The sequence below is a fragment of the Macrotis lagotis genome, chromosome 3 (genome assembly GCF_037893015.1).
Source record: "Macrotis lagotis isolate mMagLag1 chromosome 3, bilby.v1.9.chrom.fasta, whole genome shotgun sequence".
Taxonomy (NCBI): Eukaryota; Metazoa; Chordata; class Mammalia; order Peramelemorphia; family Peramelidae; genus Macrotis; species Macrotis lagotis.
Window position 1 is genome coordinate 278,929,721 of NC_133660.1, and position 20,634 is coordinate 278,950,354.

The 20,634-nt window shown below is 44.6% G+C and overlaps 1 protein-coding gene across 8 annotated transcripts in view; it reads right to left on the reverse strand.

Moving 5' to 3' along the window:
- The window catches only part of ANO1 (anoctamin 1), a 132,266-nt gene that overhangs the window by 31,074 nt on the left and 80,558 nt on the right, over nt 1–20,634 (reverse strand). For 4 of the 8 annotated variants that reach the window (XM_074230870.1, XM_074230866.1, XM_074230872.1 and 1 more), the window contains 3 exons: nt 4,881–4,963; nt 2,475–2,486; nt 1,722–1,793 (listed from right to left, as the gene is read on the reverse strand). In XM_074230870.1, the coding sequence (XP_074086971.1) occupies nt 1,722–1,793; nt 2,475–2,486; nt 4,881–4,963 (167 nt within the window). The remainder of the gene's footprint in view (nt 1–1,721; nt 1,794–2,474; nt 2,487–4,880; nt 4,964–20,634) is intronic. The other 4 variants (XM_074230871.1, XM_074230867.1, XM_074230873.1 and 1 more) reach the window with 1 other exon arrangement.

Consider the following 20,634-nt stretch of genomic DNA (forward strand, 5'->3'; position numbering starts at 1 on the left):
CGGGCATCTCCTCATTAGAGGGCTATTTCCTCTGAGGGTGCCCCAGGGCAGAGCCCAGGAAAGCTTAGGGGTAATCAGATTTTAGAGACAATAAACTTTTCTTTCAGATGTCTCTATCATTCTCAGGACACAGACAAATGTGGAAGTTCCCACATCATGAGAAGGAGAAAAGCTCACTAGAGATGTCAGAGGAAAAGACCTGGGCATTGGCAAATGTATATATGGGATGGGAGACAATGGAAATGAAAGCTGCCCTCTCCACAGTTCTGGGTCTAATGCAAGAGTTGCTTTCTAAGGAGAGTTCTGGAGGGAGTACACAAGAGGGAGAGGTTTTGTGTTAAAACTTGACAGATTGAAAGCATCAACATATGAGACCTAGACCACCCCTCACTGGCTGGTGTGTGAATGATTGCTTACTGAGGGCCCCAGGGCCCTTATGAGGCATCCAAAGGCTTCTAAGAGGGGATGATCTCCCTAAGAAGAAACACAGGGTGACCCAGTTATCCCTAAAGCGCAAATTGGATCAGGTTACTTCCTTGCTCAAGAAGCTTCAGGGACTCCCTATTGCCTATAGGGTAAGATATAAAAAGAGAAACTCCTCTATTTAAAGTCCTTCCTGGTCTGACTCTGGTCCACCTTCCCAGAATGACCGCAGAGTGCTGTTCCCTGTGCTACATGGTGGCCATCCTCATCTCCCCATCTTGGAATCCCTGGCTCCCTTCCAGCCTCAGTTCTGCTGCCACATCCTTCAGGGGTCTTTTCTAGACTAATCCGCTCCCTGCACCCAATACTTTGTAGCTACCAGGGAGATATTTTGTATTTACTTCTCAGCATTAACATTGGTTTTTTTTTTTTTGTCTTGTTTGTGTAAGGCAATGGGATTAAGTGACTTACCCAAGGTCACATAGCTAGGTAATTAGTGTCTGAGACCGGATTTAAACCCAGGTCCTCCTGACTCCAGGGCCAGTGCTCTATCCACTGCACCACCTAGCTGTCATTTCAGCATTTAACATTGCAATTTCCCCATAGAATGCCACTTTCCTGAGGGAAGGCCTTGGTCAGGGGTCTTGGAACTAGAAAGACCCAAGTTCAAAACCTGCCTCAGCCATTTAAAAGCTGTGTCACTCAGGCAATTTACTTAATCTCAGTCTCAGTTTTCTCATCTGTAAAATGGGCATAACAATGGCATCTATCTCCCGGGGCTGTTATGAGAATCAAGTAAGATATCCTATGTAAATCTTTATGTTTTTTAGGTTTTTGCCAGGCAATGGGGTTAAGTGGCTTGCCCAAGGCCACACAGCTAGATCATTATTAAGTGTCTGAGGTCAGATTTGAACTCAGGTCCTCCTGACTCCAGGATTGGTGCTCTATCCACTGCACCACCTCGCTGCCCCCTAGGGCTATGTAAATCTTAAAGAGGTGTGTGTGTGTGTGTGTGTGTGTGTGTGTGTGTGTGTGTGTGTGTGTGATTTTCCTCTTCCTTACCACCCCTATTATTATTATTATTGTTATTATTATTATTATCTCTTTCCATTCTGTATCATAAGCATCCAGGAAAGCTCCTGACCCATCAGAGGGTTTTAGCTCCCAGTGCTGGTGAGCTCACTGCTGGAAGTCCCTTTGCTAGGTGAGGGCCTTGGGGATGCAGTTGCTGCCCATTCCTTACCAAGGATCATGGCTCATAGAAGAACATGAGGACAGATGGGCAGTAGGGCACCTACCTCCTTGTGGCGAGAATCTTTCCGAAGGGATTTCTCCAAAACCTTGGCCTCGTATTCAGCCCTTGGATGAGCCTGTGGAATAAGGCCAGGATCAAGTTCAGTTACAAAGCAGAAATGCCAGGCCAGCCCAGATGTGGACATATGGCCAACTGCTCCCTAGACTTGGGCCAGGTGTGTGCCTGCCCCATTTGCAGAGCTGCTGGAGGTTGGTGCCAGGTCAGAGCTGTGCCCTTTGGACCCCTCACCCTCTTTCCTGGCCCTCACCCTCATTACTTCCTGGGAATTCTTCTCACTGGCAATGGATGAGAGGGGCTGCTTGCCCCCCCACCCCATCCCTGGGGCAGCTTCTGTTTCCTGGCAGCAAGCTCCAGGCAACCAAAGAACTCACTGACCACAGAGACAGTAGCCAGAGACAAGTGCCATACAGGAATCAGAGGAAGAGGAGAGAATAGCCTCAGCAAGCACTGGCGGATGCAAAGACCCCCCTTCCCCCCCCCCCCCCCATTCAAAGGCAGGCGCTTGGCTTGAACCAGCTTGAAAAACAGAAATCAGAAAGACCAAATGTTAAAACAGGCCAACAGTGGTAGGAAAAAAGGCAGCCTGGCTATTGGGCCAAGGAGCCAACCAAGAAAGGCTCTGTTGGAAGCAGGAAAGGAGATGAAATGATGGCTGAGCATCAAGGGGGAGCAGAAAGGCCCTTTCTGCAGGGAGATAGGGTGGGAGGAGGAAACGGAGTCACAAAAAGTTCCAAACCTTGACGGTCTCCTTCATGGATCAGTAAAATGGGGGGAAGAGAGAAACACAAAGTGTAAATTACTTCAACTGGCTTGGGGGGATTTCCACTACACATCGCAATCTCGTCTTTTGCTGAGAAGGAGGCCACTAGAGAATGTTCCATCCCAACACCTGGCATATCCCTGAGTCATTGTTTGGGGAATCATCATCATAAATTCTAGTTATATAGTGTTGGAACCTCCCAGAGGATAGGATGTGTTTAGATGCTTTAGGCTAATGTGAGGGAAGCACAAGGCTTCCGTGGGCTTCTCCTGATTTTGTCCTTAGTTGCCTGGGTCCAGACGTCTGGGGACACAAAACACCCCCAAGATGCTAGCATCTCACTTCTCTCTTGTCTAGGAGTGACTTTAAGGAATGGGGGGAGAGTGGCGCTCCTGGCAAGAAGGTCAGTTTGGAGATATCTGTGAACTTGGAGGCGACTCAGTTGTTTTCATCATCATCACTGTGATGTGGCCAGGCTATGGAGCATTCTAGGTTCAAATTCTGGACCTGCAGCTTATTAACCATATGGGGGCCTCCAACTCCCTGGTCCCCTCTGTCAAAGGAGGGGGTTGGGCCTCTGTGTTCTCTCCAGAGCATCATTTCCCATTTTAGGTATGTCAAGGCACACCAAGGACCAGTAACTTCCTTGCTGTGGGATCTTCCTCCACCAAAAAGAAGACACCCCATCTCTAACTTCTAACATTGGAGGACTAATTGGCTGAGATTGTGTCTAATGCCACATAGTAAGAGAGCTTGGGTTTGGTGCTACTGACCCAAATCCAGACCACCTAACCACAGTGTTATATTGTCCATTAGACACAAGTTGAAAACACTTCAGACCTCCAGGGTCAAGATTAACTCTGGGAAAAGGGGGCCTCCTCCCAATTCTCCTCTTCACCTCAGTCAAGTCAAAGAGTTGGATTCTTCCTAACTTAGATGAGAAGGTATATCTCATTAAATCAGACTAGATTTTACATGAAACACACATGTATGATGAAATCTCCTGAGTTCCTGGCATGTGTGATCCATTATTCAAATTTTTTGCCCATGGTAGACCCTATACATGTCATCCATGTACATTCCCTGGTCATATATGTTTTCTACATGTGTACCTTGCCTCGATACTTTGGTACTACTTTATAGAAGAGTACATAGCAGGGATCATTTCTTGGCACTTAATTTGCAAGATATTTAATTAAATGGAAACCATTGCTTCTTCTAGTCAACTGGTAGATGTAAGCATGCCTGTGGGGGGCTCAGAAGCTGTGGTTATTTGAAGGTACCCAGAGAATGCCTTCAACTTGGTGCACCCATGTGGAGCACAATGATGGGGTAGAGGGGCTGGCTACATGATCCTTGAGGGACACATCACACAATGGAATAAAATCCTATTTGTGCTTCTGACCTTGAGAGTCTGCTTTTGTGTTAAGACCTATCTGATTATTTTTAGACAGAAAAGGGATTTTTTCCATCATCATCCAAATGTTAAAAGGATTTAAATAAAGGAATGAGCTAACAAACTCTGAGAGTCTGCTCTGATGTGCAGAGGAGTTCCTGAAGTCATAGGGCTGGCATCTGGTGGGAACTCTTGAGGCCTAGGGGTCTGTGCCAGAAACATTTCTAATAAATGATGCCACTTTCTCATCGGGCAAGATCTGAGGGCCTGTGCCCGAGGAAACTGGCAATTAGTGATGAGTCAATGAGGGCATTTCTCCTGAGATCCTGGGAGAAGACAGAGAACTCTGGCTTCAAGCCTTTCCATGAAGCCATAATTACACTTTGAATCTTCCCTCCTTTTTTTAGATTCCAAAGGAACCAATGGATTTTGTTCCCTTCAATATTTCCATCTTCCCCCCACCCCCTTGCTGTTAACCACACCCAACAGTAGAAGCATTAACTGGAGAGTTGGCCAGAAGAGGGAGGTTTGGGCCCCATTTGTGGGAGCAGCCGCCTTTTGTCTAATGTTATCTTGGCAAGGCTGGTGGGCACGCCTGGATGGTCAGACTGGCTTGCGGCACATGGCCCAGGCCCTGCTTTTAGCACCTTAACCAGAGCACCAAGGGAGTCTGAGTATACAGGAATCTCCATGACCACACCATGTCTATGGTCTCCCAGTGGTGTGGATGTCCAAAGCATTCCTGCACATACATGGGGTAGATCTCCTTGGTAACCAAACATGCTTCCAACACATCCAAAAATGAGTTCAGAAATAGATCATGTGGAGGATTTTCCTTCTACCCTTGGATGGGATCACTTTACCATCCCATACCACACTCATACAAGACTAGAGGAAGGATTGAGTTGTTTGGGGACCTTCAAACTCCCTGGCAACTAAGAGGCAAGGGAAGGCTACGGATGCAGCCAACATCCAGTGACACTGACCTCTTCCTCCTCGAACCCAGTTAGGTCCCATATATAGTTGAGCCGCATCTGTTTTCTCTTCCAATGTTCCATAAACATGGCAGCTGAACAGAAGAGAGAGAAAAAAGAAAAGAGAGAGTCACATTCACAGGCAATTTTGTTAATGTCTAAATGGCCATCAAAACCCGCTTATAAGTTGCCTCTGAAATTTCTTTTAGGTACATTGACTGTTGAGATTAAAACGAGTCATTGGGGCAACCCTCCCCATTGGGCTGGCTCGGGTTAGTTTTACAATGCCAGGGACCTAGGATGGTCTGCCTCCAGCCTCACATGCCCTCCAGCCCAACCCAGCCTCCCAGACGCACATGTAATGCCAACTCTTTCATGAAGCCTTCCCTGGTATCTCCAGCTGGAAGCCATCCCCAAAGCACTTAGTTCTCCTCTTGAGGCACTTACCACAGCCCCCTTCATAGACTATTTTTATCCACGTTTTATGTTTCTATTAGTTCTTAAGTTCCTTAAGGGCTAGGACTGAGTCATCCCATACATCTACCTGTGAGCTCTTTCCCCATTTGCCTCCAAACATCTAAGTCTTCTGCAACTTTCAAACAAACCTTCACTTGACCTTGCTACCCCTGAAGCTGCTTTCTCCTGCTTTCCTTCCTTTCACCCCCTCACTTGTAGACTGGCTTCCATCCCCACCACTTGACTTAAAACAGTTCTCCCAAGGCCAGCATTGACCTCTTAAATGATAAAGCCAACCTTCTTTTCCCAGTTCTTATTCCACTTGTTTTTTGACACTGTGGGCTACTAATACTTTTCTCCTGGACAGACTCTCCCCTTGGCTTCCATGACATGGCTGTTTTGATTCTCTTCCCAGCTGCCTGGATATTGCTCCTTCTCAGTTTCCTTGGATGGCTTATCATCTGTCTGCTGGCCCTAAAGTGGCTGTTGACTAGGTCTGGGTCCTGGACGCCCAACTCTTCTTTATTTAAACACACTTCCATGTCAAAGAATTCACTATTTCCACGGGCCAGTTACCCTTTCTATGGAGCCGACTTCCAATCCCAGATATCTTGTTCTAGTCTCCTTCTTGAGCATGAGGCACTGACCTCCTTGACAACCTAATGGAATCTTCTCCTGGATGTTCTATCAACTCAACTTACCCAAACTGGATTCATCATCTTTATGCCTAACCTGTCCCTCCTCAAAATGTTCCTCAATCTCTTGAGAGCATAACCATCATGATGTCCAGGAAGTCTGCCTTGACTCTCCCCTACCCATATCCAATCAATTGTTTCTGTGTTGAACATCTCTCTCACATCTGCCCCTTCCATTCACTCACATGTATACCTGTTTCAGGCCTCAACATCTCTCAGTTGGCTTATTGGGATAATCAATTGTTTCTGCTGAATTTACTCTCTCCCATTTCCAACCCATTCTCCCTAGAGCTGCCATATTGAGATTCCTAAAGGACAGGTCTAACTATGCCATTCCATTGCTCCAGAAGTTTTGGTTACCCCCCCCTCTTCTCTTGATCTTAGGATAAAATGTTAACTCTTTAATCTGGCTTCTAGGAAGTTCCCCCATCAGGCTCCAGCACACCTCCCCAGACAACCTTTCTTCATGAATTTCCTGTTCTACCCAAATGGTTGAGTAGCCATTGCTGAAAGCTCACCTCCAGCTCCTAACTCTGGCAGCCATCACCTGAATCTGAGATGCATGGTCATTCATTGTTGATCTTTTTAGATTTCCGGAGCTGCCACAAGGGGATTACTCCTCCCTTCCGGTTGTTTTTGTGAGGCAATGGGGTTAAGTGATTTGCCCAAGGTCACACAGTTAGTAAATGTCAAGTGTCTGAGGTCAGATTTGAACTCAGGTCCTCCTGATCTCTCTAATGAGGGCATACCATACTGGGTGCTCCTGTGCCAGTGTAACCCATGCCCACAGCTTGCAATGTGAACAGTGCTCTATCCACTGGATCTCCTGGCTGCCCCTTATTGTTTGTCCAACTAGTCTGATGGTGACACTGAGAGCAGGGCTCTTGATCTACACTCACTAAATTATATCCTTATGTGTGCAGCATTCACCTTGGGCAGGGCATCGTGCCAGGACCCAGAGATACCACAAGAATGGCAAAAGAAATAAAAGCCTTCCAAAGCTTCAATTCTTACTTAACATCAATTGCCTGACTTCCTCCCTGCCAGCTCAAGGTTTCGGTCCTCATCAGTCTCCCTTCTGTCTCCTCACTCAATGTTCTTTCTTTGCCTGGGGGACCAGCTTGGTACATACAGGACTTAACTGGAAATTTGCTTACATATTGGTCCATGACATGCTTACTTGCATTTTAATTAAAGGAGTTCTTGAAAGGTAGGCAACTTGGGGAACATATTCTCTTGAAAGATGGCTCAAGGAGGAAGCTTGGTCTAGCAAATAGGGGTCTGGAAATCTTGCCCTGAACACTTACTAGCTATGGGACTCTGAGCAAATGATTAAACTTACTGAGCCTCAGTTTCCTTCTCTGTAAAATGGAAAGCATTGACTTTTATGAGATTGGAATGAGATAATAATATATGTAAAAGACTGGGGCAGACTTTAAAGCCTTCTAGAAATGGGAATTGCTGCCATTGTTTTCCCCTGAACTTCCCTGAAGCTGCACATCCTCATTGGATTGCCTGCCTGAAGGGTCTCCTCTGGTTTAGATGGTTTAAGATGGGCTGCAGCTCTGTCTGCTCACCTGGCTCTGGACTCTCTACTGCCTCAATATTTTATGAATTCATTTAGTTGTCATCAGGTGAGGGACCCAAAGAGGGGCAGATGCTGGACACAATTGGAGAGAGAAATACCACAAAAAGGAGCTTCCTGGGAGCAGGGCTCTGGTAGTTCAAACACCAGTCAATGTGCCTGCCATGGAGTAGGATCTCAACAGACTCTCAATGACTTGGCTTTGAATGGTCTAAAGCAAGGTGGACTCTAGCCAAATGGTGAATGGATGAGCCATCAAAGACTATTCAGTCCTAAGCCTTCACTGTGTAGAAGGTGGGGACAATGTAAGGCCAGAGACAGAAAGCAACTTTCTTCAGGTCACACAACAGGTCAGTGACATAGCCAAGCCTGGCAATTAAGTCTTATAATTCTGATCTGCTTCTAAAGACTGCATATTTGAGAGGGTTGGGACTGATGCATAGTGCTCCCTGTCCTTCATTATCGGGAAGACCAAATGACATCACTATGTTAGAGACAAATGCCATCGTGTCTGACTGTGGTTGATCAGACCAATAGGATCCTGGAATGCTCTAACACAGGTTGGGCACAAATAGTCCATGTAAATGAATACCTGGGGTGGGTACTCTAAACTTATACATCTCACATTTCCTTTGAGCTGCTTCCACTCTGCCTATCTCTTAGACATAGCCCCTCTCTGATGAGGGCATGTCATGCCAGGTGGTCCTATGTCAGTGTCCTCCATGCCCACAACTTACAATGTTTAAAACAATTGGAAAAGCAGATAAGTTGTAGTAACAGGGGCTCACAAAGGATGAAGATTCAATTCAGGCCTCCCTTGACCCCAAGAACAGGACCTTCCTTCCCATCCTCTCTCCTTTCTTCTCACTTCTTTCCCCTCTCTACTCCCTCTTTCTTTCATATTTTAAGTTTTATCAATGCCTTTTGATGAATATCACAGTAGTTTTGGAAATCCCTTATAACAAAGTCAAACTCTTAAGCACGATTACCCAGTAAATCCTAGATGAACACTTATGGTCAAGGGGAGGCTGGTACATGTTTAACAACTGGCTCTCCAGGGGGAGAAAATTATACAGGAAATATGCTTAACTATTAACATTTTCTTCACTTTTTTAAAGTCCAGATAATCAATAAAACCTAAATCCAACTGTGAGGGGCAAAGTGCTAACTTGTCAGAAACATAGTGCTAAATTATTCTAAGCTACAGGCCTCAGTTTCTATTTCTCAAGAATCAGATGAGTTTGGGAACCCGAATCTCCAGCGAGAAAAATCCTGTCACCCTAACCTTATAAGGTGCAAACAAAGACTAACTTTCCTGGGAACACCTAGGTACACTCCCCTCCTCTTTGGACCGCCAAGTTTGACCAGTTGTTGTAAGGGTGGGCAGAAAAGAGGAGGGGGAATGGGTGGTGGTTTCTGTGGCTTTTGAACCCTGCTTCAGCTTCTGTCATTGGGCTTTGCCTGCTCTCTCTCCTAGAGAGTTAGGAACTGCCCCGCTTCTTGCAAGAACCGAATGAAATGTTAACTCTTTGCTGCCACCTTGAGAGGACTCGGAGGAGTCATTTTGGCTGAGGGTCTCCATACCCCACACAAAGCCTTATAGTATTTGTTGATTTCCAAGGTATAAATATTCACACTGAAAATTTAACTAGTTCTTTTTTTTTTTTTTTTAGGTTTTTGCAAGGCAAATGGGGTTAAGTGGCTTGCCCAAGGCCACACAGCTAGGTCATTATTAAGTGTCTGAGACCGGATTTGAACCCAGGTACTCCTGACTCCAAGGCCAGTGCTTTATCCACTATGCCACCTAGCTGCCCCCAACTACACCACCTAGTCGCCCCACTATGCCACCTAGCCACCCCTAACTAGTTCTTTAATCACCCAGTATACTCCTACTTATGAGCATCCATCTCTATCCTTGCAGCCCCCCAATATCCCTCCCCCCCACATACATTCTCTGTGCTCCATCACCCCCCCCCCTCCCCCAGGTGGGCTCCCATTCAGTACCTATCCTAGACTTCTCTTTTCATTTCCTGCAGTGGTGATCTCTCCATGGCCACACTTAAACTCTCAGATCAAGCCAACAATCTTAGAAGGATATTCTCAAGGTCAATGGATCAATGGCAGCAGCTCAAGGCAGTCCCCCTCCCTGCCCTCCTCCCCATTGCTTCCTTAGCAGGTGAATAACAATGCCTGCAACACTTCAGGAAGTTGACACTTGGGCAAAGGGAGGTCCCACAGATGGGGACAATGTCCTCCATTCAGCCTGAATAGAAACAAGAGCCACTCTCTTGAGTGGGGGAGCATGTTTCTCTAAGAGAGCCAAGTTCCTCCCTTCCCACCATCATTACCTCTAGGAGGATTTGAAGGAATGCAAAGAAGGCAGGTGAATAACTCAGGCCTTTCAATGCCTCTGGGATCAAGGGTGGGTATATGCCACCTGGCTGGGGGACCTCGGGCCGATGCTCCCTGGTGACCCAGAACTCTAATGGCACAGATCCAATCCAGACTGTGAAATTGTCCACCCCTCCTCTGGTTGATGGTTGTTGGGCTGTTTCCTCAAAATGCCTCCATGTTTTCCCAGAGCAGCAGATATGACCACATCCTACACCTTGGTTGTCTTTCACTGCACCCTCTAGCATCCATGTTGCATCTATCTCAGAGAACCACAGAGTTATGGCTTTTGGTATTCAGTTGAAAGGAACTCCCAGTGAGTCTCCAGTGTCTGGCACACAATAGGTCCTTCATAAATATATGTTACATTGAAAAGAGGTACAGAGGGAGGGGAGGAGTTGAATGGCACCACAGTTGGTCTAGATGATATCAGTGAGAGAAATAATAGATTAGCTTTCAATTTCTTCCTTCTAGAAGGAGAGGTGTAGCAAGACAGTAGTTTATATGAAAAAGATCTGGGGTTTTAATGATCACAAGCTTAACATGTCTCAGTAGTGAGATGTCAAGAAAGCTAACTTAGCATCTAAGACTAGGATGTCCCTTTGAAGTACTGCATTCCATTTCTGGTGCCACTCTTCAAGGGGGGACACTATAAGCTGGAAGGTTTTCAGAGAAAGTCAACAAGAATGGTGAAGAAACTAGAGTCAAAGCCATCTGAGGGATTAGCAGAAAGGAAATGGGAATGTTTAACCTGGAGAAGACTCCAGGGAGGGAAGATGGGCAGTCGTCAAATATCTGAAGGGTCTTTATCCAGAAGAGGGATTGGCCAGCCTTGTCCTGCTTGGCCCCAGGGCAGAACTCAGAACAAGGTGGGGGGGGGGATTCAAAGAGGAAGATTTGGGCTTGTGGAATGGGCTTCCTTTTCAGGCAGCAACCTCCCTCCCTCACAATGAAGGTCTACAAAGAGACACTTGGTGGAAGTTTTTGCTGCGCAGTAGATTCTCATTCAAGGGCCAGCCTCGGAGCTTCAGGGAATCCTGAGATCCTCAGATTCTCACCTGTTTTTATACCTGACATCCTCTTCACTGGAGGTTTCCCAGGAGCTGGAAGGTTGGATTCTATTAAGGTCTCTAACCTACAATCTTCTTACTGAGTCATGAGGAAAATGACCCATTTAGTCTCTTAATTAGTGCTCACTCGAATTAGAGTCTTTTGCCTTTTAATTATGGTGGAGAAACCACAGTGTGATCTGCCCAAAATCCTCCCTCAGCTCTGGGTGTCTTGGGGGGGGGGTCTAACTTGTTAAATTCCATTGAAGGCTTTAGGATCTTAGGGCAGGCCTTGGGAAAGGAGACACTGTCCCATCTAGGAACATCACTAAAGGGAGGGATAGATTGATCAAGACTTTTCCATTGCTCTCTAGGTTCCTGAACTATATGTGCATTGACTAACAATTAATACCCTATGATTGGGCTATAATTTTAGAATACTGATCCTGAGAGTCCCAACCCCATGGAGCTGGAAGGGTTGTGGAACATATCTTATCTAGTCTCATAAGATAACATGAAGTGTTATGAGGAAGAGATGAGATCAGGTGAGAAAGAGATCATGGCATCATAGACAGAAAAGTGGATTTAGTGTCAGAAAGACCTGGGTTATGTTTTATCTCAGCTACTAGCTCTGAGAAAAGAAACAAGAGACTTTTTTTTCTTTCTGAGTCTCAGTTTCCCCCACCTATATAATGGGGTTATGATACAAATGGTACCCACCCTCCTTGGATTTTTATTTTTTTACAATGATCCAAGAAAATATTCTATGGGGAATATTTTTCCACTCTTAACATACTATGAAAAATACCAGTGATGATAAAGGGGCATTGAATTTGTAGTTTTAAAGCCAGGAGGGGGGCCTATGGCCTTCTAATCTGGATCTCTCATTTTACAGAGAAGAAAACTGAGGAAGGACTACTTTGATAACATCAGAGGTTGAACTGGGATTTGAACCTGGGTCATTTGATGACCAAAACTACCAGCCCAGTGGTTATTCATCCTAAGTAAGAAGGACAATACAAAATTTCTGTGACTACCACCGATTGTCTCAGTTGGGCTCTTAGTGAAACTGGGAGCAGCAATGAGCCTGGCAGGCTGGGGGTGAATCATCTGCCACCCTAAATAGCCAGCTTTGTTCCTCCAGTGACAGTGAGGCTGGGACCTGCCTCAAGATGGTACTCATCAAGGCTGGAAGCTGGTCCAAGCCTTCTCTTTGTGACTGTGCTAGAAGGGAAGGGGAACATCATGGGGACAGTCAGAAGACCAAGGAGGAAAGGACAAATTGGAGGAAGGAAGAAGGGATTTAACTTCCCCTTGAATCCGAGCATCCTTGGGATGCTTCCCCTGGACTGGGGGGCCCTGACAAGTCAACTTCCTTTGCCTAAACTCCATCCTAAAAACTTTGAAGGCAACACTGGTCTTCAGGATATTCATCTCTCTGCCTTCCCATAGAAGACATTTTTTGACCTCTATCAATCAGTCATTCAATCAATATTGATTAAACTCTCAGTGCCAGATACTAGGTGTGGGGGCTATCCCTAGAAAAAGCTGAAAGTGGTCCCTGTCCACTCCCCCCAAAACTTACATGCTAATGGAGGAGACACCCTTCCACCTGCTCTTAATGAAGCCAAATGGAGAACAGATTGGGCTGAGTAGAGACTTGAAGCAGGGAACCCAGTGAGGAAGCTTCTGAGTAGCTTTTGCTGTTTACCAGACACCCAGGAGGAGAAAGGCCCAAGCCCATTGCAGTTCCTCCATTAGGGTTAGATAGTTCTCAAGCAGGAGTCATGCCAAGGGTAGGCATGGAGACCTCCTATGAGCTGGGGAGGTGGTAACCTAACCACCACTCCTTAAGACTTCTTCCCTCTACCACACCCTTAAGGAGTAGATACAAAAGCTTTTTTTCCCCTTTAGCCTAATTTCCCATTGGTGATCTGCCAACACACAGTTCTGAGCTTGTGATGGCTTGCTAGGAGTACATTGATGAATGGCTGTTATGTACAAGGTGTTGGGATGGGAAGAGGGAGATGAAAATAGTCCCTGTCCTTGGGAAGGTTATGTTGTCCTGGGGAAACCCAAAGCAGAGGTGTGGTTTAGTTATGGATTGTATAACAGCAAATTTGAAGGGGTTTAGATAAAGGTGAAAACCAGATGAAGTTTTCTAAACAATCTGAGAAGAAAGAGAGGGAACATTAGTAGAGGAAAGGAACAGGAAGGCTTTATGGAGGAGACAGTATCTCAGGTTGGCCTTGAAGGAAGGGAAGGATTCTGAATGGATGCAGCTGGTGCCAGTCCATGGAGCACACTAGCAGTTGCCCTTCCTCACACCTGCTTCTGTCTATGTGGTGGCTCAATGCTGGGAGGCCTGAGTTTTTGAAACCCTGAGAAGTCCCTTAGTCCTTTCTCTTCCCTGTGACAACAGGGGGAGGGGGTACTATGTCAGCTAAAGGAAAACCATGTTTTTGCCTTGTTCTGGTGCCTTTTGCCCAGACTCTTCTCTACGATGGGGAGAGTTACACTCTGTCTCTAGATTCAAAGAAGGATGAGGGGGGTGGAGTGGCATTGCCCTGTGTCCTTTGTCCAACTGCTGCTTCCATGGAAAGTATGAATTTCATGAGAGAAACTTACATTTGGACCCCTGAAGGACATTTATGTTTTGTGATTCTTTTCCTGAATAGGTAACATCATTCTCAGGTTGACTGTAGAGAGGCTTGGAGGCAACCTTGGAGAGGTGTGGTGACTCTGCCTTCTAAATGACTGTACCTGGCTGGTGGTAGTAGAATTCTCTGCAATAGAGCGGGTGGCTAGCAGCAAGAAGATTGGCCCAAACCTCAGTGATTTACCTGCAGAGATGGACTTGGAGTTTGGACAGAGGAAAGCTGAGGTAAAGATGTCTAATTAGCAGTCCTGCAGCTACTTTATAGTCTAATGAAGCTTAAGGATCAGCCTCTCAGCAAATTGTTAAGTAGTCAGAAGTCAAGTTAGTATGAAGAAAAAGAATCTTTGATAGAGAGCATTTCTTTTGGGTATAAGAATAAGTATCTAGGGGTGGCTAGGGAGCGCAGTGGATAAAGCACCGGCCCTGGAGTCAGGAGTACCTGGGTTCAAATATGGTCTCAAGACACTTCATAATTACCTAGCTGTGTGGCCTTGGGCAAGCCACTTAACCCCATTTGCCTTGCAAAAACTGAAAAAAAAAAGAATAAGTATCTATATTATAGCTGACAGAAGTACATACACTGAGTGACCTTTGATTCTTCCTCTCTAGGTAAACTCTAGAAGTGAGTCAGAACTTAGGTTTTGAGTAAATTTGTTCCTAAAGTTGTCAAAGTGAGAATTGGATGAACCAATGAAGGGGAAAAAATGGAATTTAACTGTTTGATTATTTGCCAAGCTCCCTTAGGAGTTTGGGTTCAGACCAGAGAGGCCCCTTTTCTTTGGAAAAGAGGTGCAGTAATACCTCAGTCCAATGGGCCTATCACTAGTCCTTCAAGATTAGACAGAGATGAGGAGGGGAGGCATTCCAGTGATGGAGGACAGCCTGGGCAGCGGCTCAGAGGGAGACAGGCAGTGGCACATGGAATCTGAGAAAGAATACCTTGTCCAATTTGGAGTGAGTGAAGGAAAGTAATTGGAAATATTTGGAAAGGAAGGTGAAAGCTCCATTGTGAGGGACCAGAAGTGTTGGACAGAGAAATTTGTCTCTCTTTCCAAATACAATTGAAAGTCTTCTAGATTTTTGGAGTACAATAGGAGGTTTTCAGAATAATGTGTGTGTGTGTGTGTGTGTGTGTGTGTGTGTGTGTGTGTGTGTGTATTTATATGGACCACATGAAAGAGCTGTAAGCTCTGTTGAGTAAATTCTGCTTGGCTAAAGCAAATAGAGAAAATGTTATTGAATCAAATTGAACTGAATTGTACCTTTCTCCCCCAACCCCCACTGCAGCATCTGTGCAAAAAATCCTCAAACCAAATCATGAACTGGCAGAGACATCAAAGGCCCAGAACACTCTTATGCTGAGATTTCAGGAATAATAAAGAGGGCTTCTTTCAGTTGGGTCTAATGGAAGACATGGATTTTAAGAAGAAATTTTGAAGGGAATGAAGAAGAACATTTTTTATAGAAAAGGAAAGTCGGGTGGCTAGGTGGTGCAGTGGATAGAGCACTGCCCTGGAGTCAGGAGGACCTGAATTCAAATTTGACCTCAGACACTTTATAATGACCTAGTTGTGTGGCCTTGGGCAAGCCACTTAACCCCAGTGCCTTGCAAAAACTTTAAAAAAATAGAAAAGGAAAAGTCCCTTTTAGATGGTAGAGGTGAAGGTGAATCCAAAGTCGTGGTGATGAGAAAATATCTTTAAGATCCTTCCCAACCTCTAAAATTCTTTGAATCTATGAGTAAGCAACCCACATGCTCAAGGGCAAAGATAAGGGAAATGCAGTTGGGGTGGGGACAACAATCAAATTCGATAGAGTTAGTTGACATTTCTGCTAGTTGCCTAAGCTGAAGAAGGCATGTTGAGGCCTCCAATAATTACTAACAGTGGCCAGGTATTGTCAGTCAGCTACTTTTTCCTTCGATTATTTAGCTGCTAGGCCATTTATTGTATATTTATGTACAAACATTAAACACCCATGGATACATATAAAATATTTAACACTGACGTTTTATCATCTATGGAGCATTTAAACAATGTCTCTGACACATAGCTACTTTTAATGTTTTCTTGTTTGAGTTCAATTCTGGAACTTCTGTTTTAAAAAAAATCACAATTCTATACCCATTCATTCTTCATTTTTAACTCTATAAACTTTGTTTTAAGTGTTTTTCTTATCAATAATGAATAGTTAGGTTTCAACCACTGCCCTTTATTTTATAGGCAAATTCTATCCATTCTCATTCACTGTTATGACTGAGTTTGCTTTTTCTTTCCATTAAATCTTCTTTCCCCTCATCCTGACTTCACTTGCAGTTAGCTATAGTTTGAAGAAAAGACTCTGAGCTAATAATTTAGTTGAGAAGAAGAAAAAAGGACAATAACAGATATAGGGACTTAAATGCAAGATGAAGAAATTTAGATTTGATATGACTAGAGCTGTATGCACTCACGTTGCACCTAAATTTTTTTACAGGCCCTTTGTCAAGGGTCTGTGATCTGGTAAGCATGGACTGTTAGTTTCCACTCATACTGACTGCTATCATTTAATGGAAATTTCTTTGGAAAATTAATATGGTGTAAAAATTCAACCCCTTATCTTGACTGGGGATGAGCCCCTCAGTTTCTAGTTAAGTTCTTAGATGGCAGACATAGGCTACAGCAGGAGAACCTCTGCAAGAGCTGATGTATGGATAACTTGGGGGGCCCTGAGAGAGTGTCTTCCACATGCTCACTTCACAACAAACAACCCTAGGCTTTTATCTCCCTGCCTCAGAGACCCTTCTGTTCTCAGAGGATGCCCAGGAACAGCTTGTCTCCAAATGGCAAATGAAGGTTGGTGGCAGAAGCAATCCCTGAAGAAAGTCAAGCCCCATGGGTCTTGTTCCACCCTTAATCTGCACAGATGAGCCCAGCAGGCTTCTCTATGGCATACCAAACACACAGGAATGGGAAGATGCACATACATTTTCAGAAACCTACTAGTGACTGGGATCTGGCTTGGTTTTTGAGGGTTTTCCAAGTTGGGTGTGTGTGTGTGAAATTTCCCTATTGCTTAAAAGTTCAGGCCTTGTAGAACTGAGTGGCCTCAGTCTAAACCTTTCATTCCTAAGCTTGGTGTTTGTTCCCTCAATTCCTCTGGGAACCAATCGCTCATAATACAATTCAAGGAACTAGAGAAGAAAGGGAAAGTCAAGGCATTTGTGACTAGAAACTATTTCCGATCATTTTGAAATTTATAAAGAATGGGTGCCATTTTATGGGGGGTTCTTTAAGGGACAAGTCCATCAGCAACAGGTCAAGGAAGAGGGGAACATTCTTGAATCTATTTGTCCATAACAGCGAGTCAACAGAGCCTAGTTTGGGAGTGGAAGGAGCAGAACCCCAACCCAAGGCAGCCTCTTCCACTTTGCAGAGATCTCATTGGTAGAGGCTTCAGACACTTAATCATTACCTAGCTGTGTGGCCTTGGGCAAGCCACTTAACCCCATTGCCTAACAAAATAAAAAAAACCTAAAATAAAATAAAAATTTCTTATCCCCAAGCCTAAATCTGCCTCTTCAATCTGCCTTGGGGCTGTTTGGTATATTCTCTGGGGCTATACAGAATAAACAGCCCCAAAGATCTGAAGTCAGTTTTCATATCTCCGGCTGAGTCTTCTCTAGTCCGGATATGCCAGTTCCTTCAGTGAATCCTCATGTGGCATTGTCTGCAGAACCTTCACCATCAGGGTTGCCCTCCTTATTCTGAAGTTTCATATGAAGTCTTCCCTCTACAAGTATGATTTCATCCTTCTACCAACCCCTTTACTCAACCAAGTAGTTATTCCTTCAGCACTCACAAAGGTCAAAGGCCTGAGTCTCCAGCATATCTTGGTAGAGAGGACCCAGAGCAATATAGACCACCATCCATTCATTTATTCATTCACTTCCTCCCTCACTCATTCACTCAACAGACACTTGTAGTTGTGACTCATTATGTGTAGACGCAGGGATCATCCTGAAGAGTAGAGCTTAGTAGAGGAGCAAGACAGACAAGGACTAAGAGGCAGATAATTTTGAAACAAGGGACAATAGGAAAGGGAAATGAGAACCCTCAGTCCAGGACTGGGAGTGGTCCAGGGGAGCACCCCTGCATTCAATGCATTATCCTCCTAGCCAACTGGCTCTTCTAAAGATCACCTCCCTGAAGGGCCAAGAGTTTCCCGTTGGCTGTTCTTTGCCATTTCACACTTGAGTATTTGTGTTGTTTTTGGATGTCACCTGGGTGACAATGAATCTTTGGGCTCTGGAAGTTGCTGTTGTGTCTTCTCAGCTGATCTTTGGTTTTGTCACTTTACTAAGTCAAGGGCCCCTGGTGAAGGAATTCAAGGACACTCTTTCCTATCTCCCCTTCTCACATCACTCAAACATCTCACTTCAGGATCTCCTTTATCCCATTTCACAGGAGGCTGTAGTTCTCCTTTCCAAGGCAAACTTCCAGACATCCACAAGGGATCGGATCCCTTTCCATCTTTTCTGCTAGACTGCGTCTTCTGTCAACTCTGCTCAAACTAATCTTCCATTTCACCATCAACTACTTTCTTCTCTGCTGCCTAGAACTATGCTGCCCTTAAAAAAGAAAATCCTCACTTGGTCCAACTAAGCGCAACTCTTAAACCTTCTTTTTTCCCCACTCCTTTCTTTTACTTAATTTTTTTTTAAATTTAAGGCAATGGAGTTAAGTGACTTGTCCAAGGTCACATAGTTAGGCAATTATTAAGTGTCTGAGGTCAAATTTGAACTCAGGTCCTCCTGACTCCAGGGCCCGTGCTCCACTGCACCACCTAGCTGCCCCCCTTTTACTTTTGCAATCAAATAAATATCAATTTGACTTCAGATATCACTAACAGCTATTATTAACTCACTCAAAATTTCCTAAGATCTCTTTATGGTCCATCCTAATGACCCTTTCTCAACCTCCTCCTTCTTAACCTCTCTAAAGCCTTTGACACCATAGATGGCCTTTTATCTCATACTTTCTTCCCTCTTCTGAGTTGGGCCACAAGGTTGTCTTTTGATTACACTCATCCTTGTGTGAACACTCCACAGTGTCCTTTATTGCATCGTCATTTAGGTCATGTAGCTCGACTATGGATGTCCCCCAGGTTTTTCCCTTTTCTCTTTTCCCTCTATGCTATTGCATTTGGGGATCTCATCAGCCCTATGGATCCAATGATCATCTATATGATTTCAATATTCATGTTTAGATTTAATCACTTCGGGTCAAGTCACACATCACCAACTACCTTTTGGACATGTGAACTTGGAGGCACAACACTGAGTGTGGACCTCTCAAATGAAACAAATCTAAAACTGAATTCATTATCTCTTCCCACTCTGCCCCTCTCTCCCTCCCTGCTCTAGCCAAACCCTTCCCTCTTCCAAAGTTGTATATAAATTTTGGAGGGCGCTGCCATCTTCCTAAATCACCTAGGTTGGCTCATCTCCAACTTCTCTCTCACACACTCATTTTACATGCCCAATCTGTTGCCAAATTCTATTGCTTATAGCTTTGTAATATTTTTCATAGATGTTCTTTCTGTCCAGTCACATAGACCCGCCTCATGCCTGCACTATTATGAGATCTGCCAGTGGACCTGCCGGCCTCAATTCCTTCTGCCCAATACATCCAGTTGCTGATGATTTTCTCAAAGCATTGGAGTAACCGTTAACTCTTCCTCTCTCTCAAATACACACACACACACACACACACACACACACACACACACACACACACACACTGAGCCTCAGTGGGTCCATATCAGCTATAGAATCAAATATAAAATCCTATAGACATTTATGGCCTTTCACAATCTCCTGGTCTTCAAGACTCAACTTCACTGCCACCTATTCCAGGACGTTTCCCCTCTTCTCTTTTCCCTCTAGATTATTTTACTTGGTGATCAGCCCTGGGGATCCCATGATCTCTATGATTTCAGTCTCCTATCACCTAGCCAGTCATGAGATTACCTCATTTTGCACTATATACAGGATCCATATTTTGCATATACAATATTATTTAGATGCAGTCTCCCCTTTAACTGTGAATTCCTGGAGATGGCCTCTTAACTTTTCTATATATCTTCAGAATGGCCCAGTATAGAGTTGGTGCTTCACACATGTTTATTACAAGTATATAGTTGGTGATAAATAAACCCCTGCTGACTGACTGACATGGATCTCTCCCAGAGCCTTTGGCAGTAGATCAGCCCATTAATACAACATACCTCACATGTATTAGTTCCATCCAAGGAAACAGTCAATATTTCATGCCTCCTAAAAGAAGACCCATCATCGATTCCTCTGCTGCACTCCCATGAGACCGTGGACTGCTCTCTCTCCTGATTATAGCAGCTGCCGTTTCCCTTCCTCTAACTCACTCCCCATTCAGTATTTTTCAGATTTCTTTACAATTGTACAATGTTGGGGCGGCTAGGTGGCATAATGGATAGAGCACTGGCCCTGGAGTCAGGAGGACCCGAGTTCAAATCCAGCCTCAGACACCTAATAATGACCTAGCTGTGTGGCCTTGGGCAAGTCATTTAACCCCATTGCCTAGCAAAAAAAAAACAAAACAAAAAACAGAAATCTAAAATAAAAAAAAGAATTGAACGATGTCTATATGATCTTGAATTTTTAAATTGTTAAAAATGTTTGCTACCCTAGTTATTAAAAAATGATATAGAGGAGAGAGGACAGCTGACAGTCCTGAGAACTGGAGGGTCTCTAGCAGTGGTGCACATTGTGTTTAAAATTATCATTCAACCTTTAGAAAAACTGTAGCCCTGAGCCCCTTGGGTTTCTGCCTTACAGGTACAAGGTGATCCCTGAGGGGCCTTCTCTTTTTGGTCCTCTTCTGACTCTCTCCCATCAAAATGACCTGGTTGGAAA